Source organism: Castor canadensis, chromosome 8 (genome assembly GCF_047511655.1).
Source record: "Castor canadensis chromosome 8, mCasCan1.hap1v2, whole genome shotgun sequence".
In the NCBI taxonomy this organism is placed as follows: domain Eukaryota; kingdom Metazoa; phylum Chordata; class Mammalia; order Rodentia; family Castoridae; genus Castor; species Castor canadensis.
In genome coordinates this window covers 83134240-83153412 of record NC_133393.1, presented here as the reverse complement: position 1 = coordinate 83153412, position 19173 = coordinate 83134240, and the positions used below count along the sequence as shown (strand labels likewise).

The window sequence follows — 19173 nt, the reverse complement described above, 5'->3', positions numbered from 1 at the left end:
TTGTTGTGTAGTTTTTTGTTTGTTTTGCTTTGTTTTTTGTTGGAGTCAGGGTCTCATCATATATCCCAGACTGACCTCAAACTCATGATTCTCCTTGTCTTCCAAGAATCCATCTCAGTTTTACACTTTGTTGGTAGTTACAAAGTTGACAGATTGAAACTGTTAATAGAAATGAAAATATGAAAAGGAATGAGCATGGCTTTGCTGCAATAAAACTTTTATTTACAAAAAACTGGCAGCTAGATTTTTGACCCCTGTCTACTTTAATAGGTAATAGCCCTTCCTGGACATCATCAACAACAAAAAAATAGCCTTGTTATAGTTTCTCCAAGAGAAGGACCATGTTCTTCAAGGGAGGACCCAGTTTTTTTTTTTTTTTTTAATAAACAAGTAGAAGGAAGTTAATAGTCTAGAATTGGGGTGGAAGATCGTCATTAATAGTAATGATTAACATTTGAATGCTTATTATTACTAAATAACAATAAGCACAGGTTTGCCTAACGCCTTTGTCCAAATTATTAATCACTGAAATACACTAAGTACCTTATTCACTGACCCTGTTTGTAATCATATTTTGTTGGTTGGAGGGTTGAATTGGGGGACTGCTTTGTGTTAGAGGATTAGAGATAAAAGATAGAAAGGAATTGACTAAGAGATGTTGCTGGAGTTACTGTGGAGTCTCTGAAGATCTTAGCCATATAGTATTTAGCATCCTCATGAATGCTTTGTTCTTGCATTAATTGTGCCTGTCACAGAGACAGCTTTCACTTTTCTTCAGAATCCCTTTCACTCAACTGACCCTTATTAGTTAGTCATCTTAAGTGCCCTTCAGTGGTAGCATCTATCAACAGTTTCAATCTCATGTCAACTTTGTAACTACCAACAAAGTGTAAAACGGAGATAGATACTTGGGAGACAAGGAGAATCATGAATTTGAGGCCAGTCTGGGCTATACTGTGAGACCCTGTCTCCAAAAAAAAAAAAAAAAAAAAACAAAGAAAGAAAGAAATGACTTAACTTTTATTTAGTCTTTTTGGTCTTTGTCTTTGAATTTAGGGAAAAAAGAATGGGCAAGAAACAATTTTATTGCTCTTCCTCATTCTTCTTTCTAGCAGTAATAACGATCATAACAATAGCTATTTTTTTTATACGGGTGGTGGAGTTGGGATTTTAATTTAGGCTTGTTGGACTAAAGTTTGTAGTATTCACCAGGATATAGATACATTTATTTTATTTATTTTTACGGTGCTGGGGATTCAGCTCAGGGCTTTGGAAAGTACCCTATCTCTTTGCTATATCCCTAGCTAGGATGTTGAGCTCTTTACATGCCATAGTCTCACTTGAAGAATAGTAGGAGGAAATAGGTACAAGGTGTTTTGAAGTGAGCTAGAAAGGAAAGGAGTTCTGTTTGTATAGATGGCAAGACAGACTTTGGGAGAAAAAAGTTGATGAAGGAGGAGAAGGAAAGGTTAACAATTTGAACCTAAACCAGACTAGGCTATAAAGCTTAGTTTATATTTGTGAATTAATACAGGATATATTCAGGAAGAAGAATACAACTTCTAAAAACTTGTACTGCAGTACTTGTGTACTTTATTGTATGAAACTTAAAAGGACAAGACAGTATTCAAAATCTAAATTATAATTTATATATACATATGAGTAGTATTTTTAAAGGAAGATATGTGAAAATAGCATAGATTATCATAGGACATAAAATATTGAGCTATGTAGCGGGATCTCCCCTGTAGATTATTAGAGTAGTCTGCTTGCTGGTCTCCACTTTTTCCCTTGCCACCTCCACTGCTCTCTTGGCCCATCTCACTCACAGAAGAGCTTAGAAGGTACTGCTTGATCTTGTCTTCTATCCTTCTTTCCTCACCTAGTACTTTTCCTCCTTCACTCTGTTCTGACCACTGCCCTGCTTATTGTTTCTTGAATATACCAGACATACTCTTCTGCCTTAGCACTTGCATATGTTCTGTTCTGTGCCTAGAATGCTTAGCATTGGCTTGCCACCTAACTCCCTTATTTCTTTCATGTTTCACAGTTCAAATGTCACTTAATCAGAGAGGGTGTCTCTCACCACTCTGTATGAGAATAGCAGCTTCCCTATTTTCTCATCCTTCCTAGTCACACTGTTTTAATCTTTTTCTATAGCATTCTTCAACATCTAACACATTAGCTAACTTATTTCGTTTCCTTTATTACAATATACAGTCAGGGATTTCTGTCTTTTTTGGTGCAGTACTTAGTTGGGTTATCTATAACTATAACATTCAGTAAATCTTTGAGTTAAAAAAAAACAACAACCTGCAAGAGGTCACTGGCATTTGATTAAATAATTTTATTAATTAGTCATTCTACTTCCAAATTGTTCATTCCACTTGAAGATTAACTGCTGACATTCACCTTACTCAGATGGTTTCCAGGACTGTCATCATTTTAGTCATCTTCACAGGCCATTTATTTTTTTGCTTATCCTTACAGTATCAATTTTTTAAAGTAATGCTGGCTCATTTTTAGCTTTAAGATCCACTATAGCCTTTAAATCCTCTGACTTGCTAGTAAGTTTGTTATTTGCCTCAAAAGCAGTTGGCTTTGTAACCAGTGTGACTTTGCATTTCTCATTATTTAACCAAGTTGGTAGTTTTTCCTGGGCAAGTCATGCCTTAAAAGTAGCATATGTAAATTACTTTAGAAAATAGTGAGGAAAATTACTTCACATACATATGAAAGAATCATAACTGATAAAATTGGGGATTTCTTGTGCTTAGATATTATAAAATATATTTGGATGGTTCACTGCAGTTATGTCTTCCATCACTTTGAGAAGGAATATTGAAATTGATTCCAAAATAATTTTACCTCATAAATTTCTCCTGACTACAAAATTAACTTTCCCTGTTTCTTGTTTTTTTACCTCTTATAATCATCATTTTCCTGGTCCTTTAGACCAGAACAATCTTTGACTCCGTTCCCAATTTTGATCACCAGATCTCAGAAATTTTCAGTTGTTTAATTTCTTGCTTTTCCAATTCACTTCATAGTCAGTTACTCTAGCTATTCAAATCATTTTGCTTATAATCTCTCCCCACTATATTCTAGTCCATTTTGTACTTTCTGGGTATAGCAATCTTTTTAAAAATAAGTTTATATCACTTGTGTGTGGTGTGGTGTGTATGAACGTGTGTGTCTGTGTGTGTTCGTGTGTTCCTGGGATCAAACCCCAAAGCCTCTTGCTCTTTTTAGGTAAACACTTGACCATTGAGCTATACTTGCAGCCATACATCACTTTTATCATGTCTCTGCTTTAAAGGAATCCAAAAGTTGAATCTAAGCTTCTCAGTCATTAGAGATCTATCTACAATCTAGCCACTTGATTTACATTGCTGTGCTTATTTCTTTTATTACCCCTCACTGATCTTTCAGATGAAATACTTAGCTTATATGTTCAGTATACACAATAACATTTTTGTACACGTTTTACTTAAAGTCTTCTTGTTCTTATCATACTATTTTATTTCTCTATACTTTGTTATTCCTTGAATACCTTCAGTTTCTCCTCTTTCCAGAAATCTCCATTTTAAGTTGATCTCTTTTCCATAGACTTAGATTATATTTATGTCTATGTTATAGAATATGACATTTATTTAGCTTTTGTTATTTAATAGTTTCTTTTCAGTAAGATTCTTTGCTTCTTAATTGTAAGCAATATAAAAGAGTACTATATTATCCACAAATTGATTGGCTTGTGCTGTGTTCTTTTATGTGTAAAATAATTTCTTACAGTATAGAATTCTTTTTAAATTGATATTTTGGGAGGAGGCAAACATAAATAAATATTCTCTATTGTAATTCATTCTCTAGGAAACCCTTTCCCAAGGAGAATGAAGAAGAAAACTGTGTATACCCTGAATGTGGGAGATCAGGAGTATGAAGATCTAGAAGGTAACTTTTTCATTTTTATAAAGCTCTGTGTTGAAAGCCAAACTTGGGGTTTACAAACTATTTACATACATTTAAAAATGCACAGTGTTTTATTTTTACTTGTGGTAGTCTTAAATTCTGAAACAAACTACTTAAGAACTGCACACATTTTTCTTCCTATTAGGTTTTAATTTTCATTAAGGGTTTTTAGTTTGTTAAACGTGTACCTTTTATTTTCTTCTTCAAGTTTTGTTCTCTGCTGGTTTAAGAGTTTTTTCCTAAATAGTTAGCGTTAATACTTTTCTTATAAAGTTAATTTTCATGGTCATCAGAAGAACATTAGAATACTTGGTTATCATCCTACTTGTGATTTATAGGTTATATAGTTATCTATTATTTTGGTTCTTTTGTTTCAAACACCACAAATTACAGGTTTGTATTTATTTATTATTAATTTGGTTTTTTTTTTGAGGCAAGGTCTCTCACTGTGGAGCTCAGTCTGTCCTTGAAGTGGCTATGTATTCCCCAGGCTGGCTTGGAGCTGGCCTGGAGTTTATGATCCTCCTTGCTCTGCTTTGCAAGTGATTGCAAGTGTGTACCACCATGGCCCAGCTTGAATTAGATGTTTTATACAGTGCTTGCTTGGGTTTTATTCCTCTCCATCCTTCAAAAAAAAAAAAATATTAAGATGTTTCTTTATTGAAGGTCTATTGATGATATACTCTTTAAGTTTTTGTATCTGTTTTACCCTCTTCACAACCATTCAAAGGCAGATATATTGGGCATATAATTCTGAATCATTAGGGTTTTTTTGTTTTGCTTTTCTCTTAGCACTCTGAAAATATTATTTAATCATTTTCCTTCTTTCATGGTGTCTAGAATTCTTTTCTTGGTCTAATTGTCAATTCCCTTGTAGATGATCTGTCTTTTCCCATTTTCTGCTGTCACAGTTTTTTTTCATCTTTAATGTATAGTTTTGCTCCATTGTTTCTAGGCTTGTTTTATTTTCATTTCATCTGTTTAGCATACATTCTGCTTCCATTATCTGATGGTTCATAGTTTTTCAGATTTTTTGATTGTTTGTGTGAGACAGGATCTTGCTATTTATATGTAGTTGAGGCTGGTTTGGGACTCACTTTGTATCCCAGGTTACTACTCAGTCTTCCTGCCTCTATCTCATGAGTGCTGGGATTACATGTGTACACAACTATGCCTGGCAACTTCATGTTTTTTAATCACTTCCCAGTAATTGCCTCTTTATTTCCTCCTTTTAATTTTCTTCTGGATTTCAATTAATGTGTTAGACCTCATTTTTAAGCCTCTTTCATGATACCTCTTTTTCTCTCTCCTAGAGTGTATCTAGTTTCTTTCAAGTTGTCTTACAGTTCAGAAATATTTCCTTTTGGGTCTAATCTTCTCTTTAGTCTTCTACATAAGGAGATGTGAAAGACTATAGAAAGTGGAGAGATCTCCCATGCTCATGGATTGGTAGAATCAACATAGTTTTCTACATAGTATTTGTAAATTATAATATTTGAAGCCAGTGGATTTCAAAATTTGTTTCTGTTGATTCTCTTTCAAAGTTATTTTCTTAGATTTGGTAATGTTTAGTTATGAGTTCATATTTGATAAATTTAATCTTTGGAACCTTGAGGAATTCTTTTTCTTTTTGGCAGGGTAGGGGGCGGTGCTGGGGTTTGAACTCAGGGCCTCTTGCTTGCTAGGCAGGTACTCTACCACTTGAGCCACACTGCCAGCCCTAATTTAGGGATTCTTTATAGAATTTGTATTTGCTTCTTCCTAGACTTACGCTGGAACCACATTAGCCCCATTTGAGAGTCTTCCTAACTACCAAAGTCTCTCAGTACTTGTATCACTTCTTTGACTTGGGAAGACTTAGTCTTCAGATCTGAACATCAGTGTGTACATGCACCTAGGATAGTCCCAGGTTTCCCATTTGTTTGCTGTATACTATTCACCTATCAATTCACTGTTCCTTTATTTTTGTGTTGAATTTTAGAATTTCTTTTATTTGCTTATGTGCCAGCAATACGTATTTTTATATAAGTTGTTTGCATTGTGGATAAGGAGTTTATATTGGTGTAGATCCTAAGGAAGGTACTTTGGTAGTATTTATTCACATTACAAATGCACACAAATGTTGATCTAGCAGTTCTTCTGTTAGGAACAAGCCCTGGATTCATTCCTCAGTACTGCTCCAAAAAAAAAGGAGGGGGAAGGATGTGGAAAGGGTAAAATTTTTCATTGCGACATTGTTTTCATGGCCAATTGCTGGATACAAGTGTACATCCATTAATAATTTTTTTAAAAAGCAGACTAGTTTATGTAGTGTTGAAACATTTGTGGGAAGTAGGAAACATGGAAGAATATGTATTAGGATTTAGCTTGGTGTGGTGGTTCACAATTGTAATCTAACTAGTTATGAAGCTGAAGCTGGAGGATGGTGAACTTGAGGCCAGCCTGTGCTATATAGACCTTGTCTCAAGGAGAAAAGAAAAAAACATTTGCCTTCCTGAGCATTAAACAAACAAAAAAAAATCTTCAGAAGAACACAGTAGATACTTAACAGTTATTACTTGTTGTGTTGGGTGGAACCAGATGATTGAGTAGGAGATTTTTTTCTATAAATTTTGAGTCACATGAATGTTATTTATTTTTAAAGGTAAATTAAAGTTCATTTCAGGGCTGGTGGAATGGCTCAAATGTTAGAGTGCCTGCCTAGCAAGTATGAGGCCCTGAATTCAAACCCCTGTACTACCAAAAAAAAAAAAAGAAATTAAGCTAAATATAACTGATAAAGCATTTTTAGAAAATCATTTCATTCTGCCATTAAAAATATAAGAAAGTTGGGTGGGTATGTATCTCAGTGGTGGGGACTGTGCTTAGTGTTTGCAAGACCCTGGGTTTAATTTCCAGCAAGCCCCTCTCCCCCAAATATATGTAAATGTTGGAGCTACTGACCCCAAGGAATATGTTTGTTATTAATATTTAAGGTTTAATTGTTTTGTAGTAGGAGAGTCCTTAGAGTATCTAGTCCACTGTATTTCCATAAACATAAGTCATTTGGTTCTGGAGTTCTTGAAAGCACATTTGACATTTTACTTTACAGGTGAAGAAAGCAGGAATAATACTCCTATGGCTGGTCTGTTGTGCAGTGAAGCAGACAGATGTCCAATATGTCTTAATTGCCTATTAGGAAAGGAAGTTGGTTTTCCAGAAAGTTGTAATCATGTCTTCTGTATGGCCTGTATTCTTAAATGGGCAGAGGTAAGTCTGAGAATAAATATTAACCACAGCTGATTAAATTACTGTACTTTAATTCTGTAGCATGATTTCGTTTTACCTAGCTTAAAGAGTTGGTATAGCCTTTCAGAATTATTTCACAGTAATGTATTTCCCTAATACTTGTGTCAAATTTCCCTATATTATTGAAATTGTGTCTGTATATTCACTTCTCATTTTGGTCAATTTTTTCATTCTTTTATAATTAATAGGGTTTTAAATGCATATCTTTAAAAAAGGAAAAAACCTTTACAGGGAGAACACATCCACCTAGCTTTGTGACCCTTGTAAGGATAAATATGTTTACTACTAAAAACAACTCTATCTGCTTTTTGTTTTATAGTTTTCAGAGAATGTTTATATAGATTTTTTTATTTCTTCTTTATATCAGCCTCGTGGAATAACCAAATGAGATGTCATAGTGTCTTTCCATTTCACAGCTGAGGAATCTTGGATTTCACATTCTGTAATTTGGCCAAGAGCTCATTGCTTAAGAGGCAGATGTAAATTTAGAATTATATTTTGTAATTTCTGTTATTCAGTATAAACTAATTTCATAGTTTGAATTAGAGATTCTACTGAGATTCTTCATGGAGTGTAAATGATTAAGAAATAAAACATTTTGGACTTCTAATATACTAATGTTGACTCAATTCAGACCAAATACTTTGCAATGAATTATTAAATGAAAAATTATACTGGTCACATTGTACTTTCTGAATTTGTATTTTATCAGTGTGTAAAATTAGATATATCTGAAAAATATTTTTAACATTACAGATTGTCCAGTGTCTTCAATCCCCAGCACTACAAAATTAAAAAAAAAAAAAAAAAAAAACCTCAAAATTGTTCAGTGTCCCTAAGTGCTTTGCAATTCATTACATTTTATATAATTGGGGTTTTCAAAAGTTCTGTGTTTTACTTATATGTTCCTTAAATATTTTAAAAAGAGCTGACCTTGTATGTAGTGATTATAACATTGTCTGTGTCTGAGTTTTACAAGAAGGGAAGAATAGATTTGTTATGCCAATTGAATTCATAATAATATACATAGAAACTATTTTAATTTAGATTTAAACCTAAACTTTGACAAAAAAGAATTAAGAATAGATAAAAATGTATTGAGAAAAATGTTTTAAATTTTGCTAAGTTAGTATGACTGGTAAATTTTCCTACTAGACAGTTTGCCAAGAGTACTGATTAATGAAATAAGAATGCATATTTTTCTCTGCCACTTTTGTAAAGATATAATCTATGTTGAATTTAGTGCACTTTGGTTTCCGGTGTGATTTTTTTTTTTGAGATACTGGGGTTTGAAATCAGGGCTTCACTCTTGCGAAGCAGGTGCTGTACAACTTGAGCGTCTCCTCTCCCTTCTAGCCTACTTTATGATGAAATTTTTTTAAAAAAGGATTTTGTTTAAGGTGGGGAAGCCCTATAATTGAATGGTTGGAAGGTTTCAAGTCAGTGCTCTCCCTGATTGTATTTAATCATAATTGTGTACTTCAACAACATAATTTGAGTTAGAACATATAGACATGGTTCTTCATCCTTCCTTACCACTCTTAAGTGAATCTGTTAACATAACCGTGAGCTTTACCGTGATGTAGATGTTGCAGGTTTCTATGAGCAGTGTATCAAGAAATAGAATCACTAGTTTATAGACTGTGCACATACTCATCTCTACTAGACAGTAGCAAATTTTACTGTATTTTTAACTCTTGTAGAATATGTTCAAGTTGAAAAACACTTGGTACCATATATAAGTGTTGTAGTCAATACTTTTTTCTTGAATATAATAATTTTTTTGTTTGGTATTATTCCTTTGAAACATTTTGTTGAAGTGAAATTCCATTTCAGAAACAAATAATCAATCTGTTGTACTATTGTCTAAAATTGCAATGGCAGGCTAGACAAGGTATGGTATTGTTTAAACAAAGTAATTAACCTTTAATTGAAAGGGGTGGAGAAACAGTATTTTGAATTTTTTCATTGTCCCTAAAGGGGACAACAGCCATTAGTTAAGTAAACCATTAAGTTAAGCAGTAACAAGAGGACGATTGATTATTGTAAATTATGAATGAAAGTTGACCTACAAAGTCACTTAGGCTTCTAAACTAAATTTTCAGTTGAATCTTTTGCTGTGATAAAAATTAAATGCGTTTTAAGGTTTTTAAGTGCCTTGACAAGTATAGTCAGATTTCTAGTTTACCAGTGGGTTTTTTTCCCCCCATAATCATTAAAATTTTTCTTCAACCTCTTTCAGTTTAAAATAAGATATACAGGTTCCTTCAGATTGAGTAAGAATAAGCATATATTTAAAATCCCTTAATGAGCCTTGCCCTGTGCTAACACTTTCTTGCACCTTGGTTCATTTAATTCACTATCTTAATGTTTATTTGATATACAAGGTAAAGATTCTGAATGCTAGTAGTAATTTATTCCCAGATACTCAAAGAATAGCTTAAAGTTAAAAAACATCAGAAGTTGTTTCGTTGCTTAAAATTTACCAATGATGGTCTAGAAGTATGACTGAAGCAGTAGAGCTCCTGCTGTACAAGCGTGAAGCCCTGAGTTTAAACCCCAGTCCCACCAAAAAAAAAGTTCGCTTGTAGTGAAAGAATTTATGTCAAAGTGAGATTTACAGTTGTTGGAAATCTGCATGAGAAGAAAACAGCACAAAATGTATTTCATGATCATCTTTCCAGATTTCTGTCTGTCAGAAATTCACCTGTGCTGCAGTTTATAGTCAAGGTTCACAGAAATATGATTCAGAAACACCAAGAGAAAAAAAAAAGAGAGTACTCATTTATTTGCTTTTATTTAGTATCTTAGGCATTGAAGAAAATCCAATTGTGTATGACCAGTATTTGGAAAAGTAAAGATACATTGTACTCTACTACTAAATTTCTTTTGGACATACTCTTAAATTTTTCATGTCTTTAAAATACCTATTTTCAGCCAGGTGTGTGATGGTACATGTCAGTAATACCAACTATTCAGGAGGTGGAGGTAGGAGGATCATGATCTAAGGTTATCCTGACCCAAACCTGAGACCCTATCTGGAAAACAAACTAAAAGCAAAAATCTTGGTTCTGTGGCTTATTTAAATAAAGATTGAGTAACTGAGCTTTTGTATTCTCTAGATGTTCTATAGAATCTACTTTACGTAGTGCAAAAGGATTAAGCATAATGGAATCTACGTTAGCCCCCACGGCCCAGAGCCTAATTGCTTTTCTTTAAGGATGCTAAAACAAATCGAAATTAATCATATCCACTATGAATGTGTTACTTTCAAGGAACCCACAGATGGTAAGCCTGTTTAAAAAATAGTAATAATGATGATTAACAAAAAACAAACAGAATATTGACCCCAACAGTATAATTGACACTAGAAGCTGGTTGAGATTTTCCTTAATTTAGCTTCATCAGTATTTGAGCTAAGAAGCTGAAATTAAAAGAGGCCCTTTTGATTGATGAAATACGTATAGAGCCAGTATACTAAGGTTTATCACTTACTCAGTTAAGGAATTTGTCTTAGCCATACTGTGAACAAAGGCAATCTACAGTTAATGAGAGTTTTGAACTTAGATAAGTTTAACCTTGATTATCTGAGTTTGCACATTTAAAATAGATATTTAAAAAGGTGAAGTCTAGAAAAGTCTGACTCACCATAATTATGATCCTCTGTACACAAAATATCTACCCTTTTCACACAGTGGTTCAGGTTTTATGATTTGGCAGTATTGGCAAAAGGTGGTTAAAATTTTGGCCTTTAAAGATTTAAGGTTTGAGAACTTAGAAACATTGTGTGTTTAAAGTACTTAACAGTACTTTATTTTTGGTGCTGGGGATTGAACCTGCAGCCTCACATATACTAAAGCACATGTTCTGCTACTGTGCTACACCTCAGCCCCACTTGCCACATTAAAACCACATGGAGTATATGTGATTAGTATGTTCTTGATACCTACTGAGGTCCTTTCACTTTATCTTTTACGCAATAGTTCCCTTTTAAGTATTTTTAAAAATGTGATTAGCTTTCTTAGTGTAAACAAAATTACCTTCCCTAAATTTCCTCATCTTGGTCCACCATTTTGTATCAAATGCTGACAGTTTCAATTTGAGAAAGTAAGGTTAATAAAATCAAAATGCTTTCTCTCATGAGGCTAGAAGAGTCTCACCAAGGTGACACACAGTTCTTGAAGAACAGTGTTGAATACAGACAACAGTGTTGAATACAGGTGAGGAGTGGATTTTGAATTAATATATAACAAAAATCAGGATATAAGCAGTTGACTTATGTTTTGACTATGGATATATTTTTTATATAAGCAGTCTTCTGTACAGTAAGTGGGAATTTGCACATCATTCTGGTGATTATATTTTTCAGTAGTACATTAATTTAACAAGCTTTATTGTTAGATTTTTTTTCAAACAGTTTTCCCTCAGAGTTTAGGTTTTTTAAAAAAATTCCTGAACTCTGACCTAAACCTCTCTGTTATATAGTTCTCTGTGAATAATAATTTAAGCGTATATATGGAGTACCACTAACATTAGTCTTTTATAAAGTTTTATCAGCTACATTATCCCATTTAATTATACTGAACTTGTGCAGTAGTTGATCAGGGCTTTTTGTCTTTATTCTTAAAATGAGTTAGGGAGATTGCTAGTTCTGACTTCTTCAGAATTTGAATAAAAGCTGCTGTTTTTACCTTGTTAGTTAATCCTTCGGTAAATCCTTGAGAGCAAAGACTTTTTTTTTGGCAGTACTGGGTTTTGAACTCAGGGCCTCATACTTGCTAGGCAGGTGCTCTACCACTTGAGCCACTCCACCAGCCCAAAGACTATTTTTATAGTTTGAAAACTCATTACCTAAAGTTGGGTAAATTAATAATGTACCTAGTTTTAAGTGTCAGTCTATATAAAATGAATTATAGGAGTAGTTTGCTAAATTTTCTGTCTTCAGATTAGAAAAAGAAAGTTCTTAACTATTAAATGTCAGAAGAAAGTAAGATAAAATGTGAATTTACCTTGCTGTTACAGTGCATTTTGGAGAACATGAAAGAGTTCCCTTTTGAGTAGTTAGGTGGAATGTCTTCTTAGTGTTAATTTTTTATCACTGCTAGCTTTTAGGAATATACTTCTGAAAACTAGTATAAAGAACCATAGTTTGACTAATATGAAGTGTCAAGGGCTGTCTTGAAAGAATGGTTCAGTGTGATAGGGAATGTGTAGGCTGACTACAAGTGAACATTTACTCCAAAGTAAGTGTTCGCCTAGTTGTCTTGAAACCACCAAGGAGAAAGGTTAGGTCATGGTGAATAGTTTTAAACTAAGGATCAACCTGTAATGGTCATGCATTCCCTAAATCATCTGTATTTGATTTTGAATTACAATTTTTGTATAATCTTTATTTTTTAGTAGGAGATCCCATGACCTGCAAAATCTACCTATAAACATAGGTACTAAGATTTAGTTTTTAAGCATTTACCTTTAACACTTGCTTCTCTCTCTCTAGGAGGGGCTATCTATAGGCAGCCTATGTGATTGAGGATAGAGCAGCAACAGGAAGGAAGAAATATTAGAAATCAAGAATCCTGAATTTCCATATAAGGAAGGTTTCCTGTTCTTACATTTAAATATGGGTTTGTCTGAGCTGTGAATTTACAACGCTTCAGAATACTAGGGTATGTCTTACTGAAAATCATTAGGAAGATTATTTCTTCTATTAAATTTGCCTCCTTAACTGATAGAATCTTAGTACAGGGCATTCACAGTAAAATGTATGCTCTGTTTTTAATACACTGTAAGGTAGTGAGCAAATTCTATTAATTTTCTAACTCCATCATAAAGTTGAATGGTGTTTAGATACTTTGGTCATGAAACTAATTAGAAATTTTAGAAATTATTGAAATATTAATACTAAACAGATGAATAATTGAGGGTATTTTTGAGGTACATAAGGAATCAAAATGTTGAATTTTTTTATGTATAAACAAAATTTGTGATAATTTTTTAAAATCAAAGTCACCTTTTGAAAAACAGGATAAGTATATTAGTTAAAATTTTTCTGTGTTAGATTTAAATACAGGGTTTTAAAACCTAACTACTTTTGGGTGTGGAGCCGCATGCATGGAATGCCAGCACTTTGGAGGCTTGAGGGAGGATTTCAAGTTCCAAGCCTGAGACTCTGTCTCAAAAACAGCAGCGACAAAACAAACAGCAAAACATCCTCACTGTTTAGAAATTTAATCAGTTATTCCAGCCAACTAAACTTTGTTTAAAACTAAAGTCTCTTGAATTTTCTGGATACATAGCCTGCTACTTACAAGGATGAAGTTCCCTTAAAGTTAGGCTGGTTCAAAGCATTTTTTGAAACCTATTTTTAAAATTTCTATTAAAGGTATATGATCACACTATGTATAATTTGATATTTTAGTACCTATTGTTGAACTTTACTGTGTATAAAGTAGCATTATAATTTTTCTATAGCATACATTAAGAAAAAAATTAAAGATCTATTTAATTCTTAAGAATGCATTTTGATTTTTTTATTGGATTCTTTAGTTATAGTTAACTGGAGTGTGCTATGAAAACTTAACTCAGGGTACTGAATTTCCTATTTACTCTCTGAAATGCATTACTATACTGTTCTTTTTGAGGTCTGAAATGGACAGCATTGTTTCTTAGCTCTAGCATTGGTGGCTTTTGTTCTGACTTATCCTTTCCTTATCTGGAGAAGATTAATCAGTTTTAAGAAATTTTTTCTGTTGGCTGAGCCACAGTCAAAGTGAATTAACTTGTTTTCTGGTGTTAACTAAATTACCCTTAGGAAATGTAAGTATGTGCAAATTATGACAAAATATAGTAACAGTTTCTGATTAGTGCTATTTTTCCCCTATTTTCTTTTGTTATAACAGTGGAACCCTTTCTTTCATTAAACTTTAGACAAATCCAAAACAGTTATGCACAAGGGAAAAAAAGAATGAAAATCCTATCTAGGACCCATATATTTGAAACAGATCAGAATGGAATGATCCAGGTTAAAACTCTGTCATGTTAAAAATTTTAAAGCTAAGAATGTCATTTAGTTGATGTCAACAGAGAAAATTTAATTTCACGGTCATTGAGTGATTTGGAGCAGGATATAAAGTAAATTTCTTAAATATAGAGGCTTTCTTTGGGTGTTTGTGTCATAACTTGAAATAGCTAGAATAATAAAAAAGTTACATGTATGTTGTGAAGTTTGCAAATTCCAATAAAAATCATTAAGAACTCATGTTTCTCACTTTTACATAACATCACATGTATGCCCTTTTGTTAATTAACCAAGTTTTTTTCTTTGCTAGTGTAATTCAGCAAGTTGATGTTTATGACACCATATGTAATAGCTAGTGTATGGTACATACTCTTAAGAATTGTTATTTCAATTAATTCCCATAAAAAACCTTAGGGACAAATTCTATTCTCATTTTCACAAATAAGACAGTCGAAGCACAGAGAAGCTGTATAACTTGCTCAAGTTTGGATAAAAGGAAAAATATGAAAGACAGTAAATTCAGAGCCTCTACACATCTGTCTTAGTTTTCAAGAAACATTGAAGGAGACAAATTTGCATGTTTATCTAAATTTACCTTTAAAAGATAAATAAAAAAAAGAAAAGATAAATTAAAAACATTTTTAAACTTTGGTAAAAATGAGAAGCACCAGAAAGATTTTACTTTTAAGTACTCTTTGAAATTTGTAAATGTAGTAATAATATTGCTTCAACCTAAGAAATTTTATACAGTATATGGTAACTGATAAGTAATAATCACATAGACATGTTGTGTTATTTGAACTACAGTTTTTCTTTGATGTGTTACTAAAAAGATGTGGACTGCTTCACTTCATTACTTTCTGTGGGGAAAATAATTGCCTCCTAAATCCCTTGTATTTGGAAGTAAGTTGAGTCTAAATTGATTTTAGTAAGACCGTATTTCCAAATTCAGAGTGGTGAAGCATTTTCCTATCAAAGCTTATTTACTTAATAGGAAAAGAAATACCAGTTTTTACTAGACTGGTAGAAAGTAACTCAGTTTATGTTTTAGCTGCTCCCAAAATAACTCATGAGCTTTGTAAAAATGTGTTACGTGGCCAGGGATCATATATAGCCTGTTCTACCTGTACTTACGTAAACATACCTATATTATGTCTTAAAGCCCAGAAAGGTACAGTTCACAGCATTTTCTAGTAAGGGAGGGGTGGAGGAATACTTCATTTTTTGTGTCTTTTTTTTTTTTTTTTTTGCTGGCACAACTACCTATACAAAACAGTGAATTTGGGGGAAATGTTAAGTCACAGAATACTAAAATGTGTAAATGGCCTTCTCTAGCTCTTCCTCTTATAACTGATTCAGAGTTGTGCAGGTTTAGCATTATAGCCAGCATTGTATGGCAGAGCCCATACAATTTCAGCCCAGCTTTCAGTATACCAGAAGTTAGGGAACAGCAGGTCTTCATGGGATCTGTATTACTTTTTTTTTTTTTTTTTGGTGATACTGTGGGATTGAACTCAGCACCTTGTACTTGCTAGGCAGGTGCTCTACCACTTAAGTCATTCCACCAGCCCTTGATGGGATATTGATAACAGATCTCTCATGTTCATGATTGTATTTCAGTTAGCTAATGTACAATAGATGTTCAGTAGTATTTTAATGGAAAAAACTTGATTAGTCTGAGAGCATTTCATATCCTTTATTTTTCAAAGAATAAAAAAAATCCTGTTTTCTGTTACGGTGAAAACTTATAACTGTATTTAGTATAGTTTAGTGTAATCTAGTCTAAAGAAACATTTGCAAAAATATAATGTGTTAAATCATTTTTCAGACACTGGCTTCATGTCCTATCGACCGAAAACCTTTTCAGTCAGTATTTAAATTCAGTGCATTGGAAGGTTGTGTTAAGGTAAGTCTTAGAATTTATTTTGCGTTATATAAAAATTAATTGAGGCTATTTTGCCTTAGTAGATTTCCAGTTTGTGCATATTTGAAATTTGAAGATTGTTCATGATCAGTTTTAATATGTGGCACCATTCCTTTTTAACATGACAATTTTCAATGAGGACACTGGAATTCTGAGTTGTCTTTTCTTTTGTCCCTAAAGATGGCTTATCTAGAGTGGTCGCATTATGATATTCCACAAAATGTATTAGATCTCTGATTCTCTAAAAAGATGTTATTCGTCTAATTACAGAATACTTAAAATTTTCAGATATCTTCAGCATGAATACTTTGTGCAGTTCATAAACATTTCTTAAAATACATTTTCCATTGAAATAATGTGAAAACATGGAATACTAGATTCAATGATCATCACCCCCACTAAAAACTTAAGTGCAAAATATCTGAAAACTATATTTTGAGATTAACCAATATAAATGATCTTTTTTTTTTTCTTCTTCTTTTTGGGCAGTACGGGGTTTGAACTCAAGCTTGCTAGAGATGTACTCTACCACTTGAGCCACTCCATCAGCCCTGGTCTTTGTTGCTAAATGTTCATCACCTCATTGATGTTACTTCTTATTATGAACCATAATTATAATTTGAATTGATGTTGATTTTTGGGTTATTTAAAAATAGAAGTAAAATAGGAACATATTCCTCAGTTGATCAGTAAAAGAGAAAAATAGAAAAGGACAGTGGTAGTTAAGTAAAGTGTATGAGAATTAAATAATAAATGCATGCAAATAGATGATAAATAACTAAAATGTACATAATATATATGTATGTGATTAAATTAAAGAGAGAAATGAGGTGTTCCATTATCTATGACAGCTTGGTTGGTGGAGGAAATGGTATGGAAGCAGCATGCAACTATTTAAGTGTTAGTTGTTCTGAGTGTAGGTATTTATACTTTATACATTTTTATTAAATGAGTCTTTAGGTAAGGTACAAACAGGATTGTAATTCAAACAGAATTGTTTTAAAAAGCGTCTGCTTATAATTACAACTATATGCTATCTATACAAATGAGCATATATCTTGGAGAAAAGATACTAAGTGTAATAAAAAATTAAAGTGGTTTCTCTAGAAGACAGTCTTACAGTTTTTTTTCAGACTATAAAATTTTGTTGCTAAATATTGGCACAAAGCTTCCAAAAATATTTGTTCTGTTGCTTAGAATAAATACGTACATTTATTTGATAGGGTTTGCATATTACTTAAATAAATAGTTCGACACAGTGCTAACTCAATTTTCTGCACCTTTTAAAGGTTTTTAAAAAGTAGTTATTATATGAAATATCTTCCACATTCTCTTAGTTTCTTCCTGTGAACATTCACTTTATTATCTCTTTCTTTTTTACAACTAATCTTTTTGAATGAGACATCTCCCTTTTCTCAGATCTTGCTCACTTTTCAACTCCCATTGAGCATTCATCTCTATCATCTTATTTTAATAAAATTGGTCCATACTAGGTCTGGAATACTGACTTCCAAATTCCATGGTTTGTCCCCCCTACATGTCATGTTGTTGATCATCCTCTACTTTCTTTGGCTTCTAAGACATTATATATTTGGATGGTTTCTAGAATTCTGACATTGGCCCATATCTCTTTTCTAAGACTCACAACCTGTATTTCCAATCCCTTTGTTGCATATCTTTACCTAGAATACCAAAGGAATCTAAACCTTTATAAACCTAAAACTCATCTCATTCTCTGCCCTCTTCCCCAGCCATAATTGTTAACCATGCATCTCTTCTCTCACTCATCTGTTTTAAATTTCTTCTGTTTAATGCCTTAAATTTGTTCTTTCTTTAATTTCCGCTGTTGCCTCTTGATAGTCTCTCATGCTTCCATCTGTACCATTACTTTTCAATAGAAGTGTGTTGAACAGTATTTTTTTAAAGTAGGGCGTGGTGTTGCACACTAGTAATCCCAGCAGAGGCAAGAAGAATGCAAGTTTGAGACCAGCCACAAGGCCACATAGTGAGACCCTGTGTCAAATAACCAAAATAAACAAAACAAAACCAAAATTTAAAATTACTAGTAGGTACATTAAAAGAGTAAAAGGAAACAGGTAAAATAAATTTATGCTAACTCTTTGAAATCCCAAAGAGTATACTTAAAGCACATCTCGATTTAGAGGAACCACATTCTAAGCACTCAGTAACCACCTATTCTGACTATCATCCTTGCCAATATCGATCCGTCCAGAAAGAAATGTAGCTCTTATATTCTGGACACTGTAAGAGCTTTCCTGCTTTTTATAGTCTTTCTTTAAAGGATTCATTCCTTTTTTTTTTTTTTTTGGCAGTGCTAGAGATTAAACCCTGGGCCTTGCTCATGCTAGGCAAGCATTCTACCACTGAGCTACATCCCCAGCCAAAGGATTCAGTTTTAACATCCCTGCCAAAGCTAATCTTTCCTAATAAACAAATTCGATTGTCTGTTCAATTCTTTTAGAAACTTCATTTATCTCTAATGCTTAGAGAATTGTTTTCTTATTTAAGGACTTACATGATCTGGTCCTAACGTACTTCATTAAATATTTTATCTTGCTCTTCTTGTCTTCCCCATCTATATTGAATTCTCAGTGTTCTTATAACTGTTTTTCTTGCACCTGGAATATTTTTTTCCTTGCATAAATTCCCATTTATTTTATTATGACCAACACATAAATCATTTACTCATTAGTATTCTCTGACATTCTTAGAGTGAGTTAATTTATCAGTCCAGTATGAGAAATCTCTGTTCATTTCTTTGTGAAGTATTTTCTTAAGTAATTAATTGTGCTGAGATTAAACCCTGGGCCTCCTCTATACTAAGAACATGCTCTGTCACTGAACTACACCTTCAACCCTTGGCTTGATTTCCTTAGAAGCTGTATCTCTCACTGTTTTGTTTCTCCATAGCTTAGCATACTTACTAAGCTTATGGTTTAACATACTTGAATGA

General features: G+C 33.0%; 1 protein-coding gene and 1 non-coding gene across 5 annotated transcripts in view; one reads left to right on the top strand and one right to left on the bottom strand.

Moving 5' to 3' along the window:
* Positions 1-19173, top strand: part of Scaf11 (SR-related CTD associated factor 11) — a 63388-nt gene that overhangs the window by 17904 nt on the left and 26311 nt on the right. For 3 of the 4 annotated variants that reach the window (XM_074083215.1, XM_074083214.1, XM_020180478.2), the window contains exons 2-4: positions 3871-3951; positions 7061-7218; positions 16104-16181. In XM_074083215.1, the coding sequence (XP_073939316.1) occupies positions 3891-3951; positions 7061-7218; positions 16104-16181 (297 nt within the window). In that variant the 5' untranslated portion in view covers positions 3871-3890. Of the gene's footprint in view, positions 1-3870; positions 3952-7060; positions 7219-12792; positions 12924-16103; positions 16182-19173 lie in introns of those variants that run through there. The other variant, XM_074083216.1, reaches the window with a different exon arrangement.
* On the bottom strand, positions 5613-5685 carry Trnaa-agc (transfer RNA alanine (anticodon AGC)). Its single transcript has one exon. It is a non-coding gene; the product is annotated as a tRNA-Ala (tRNA).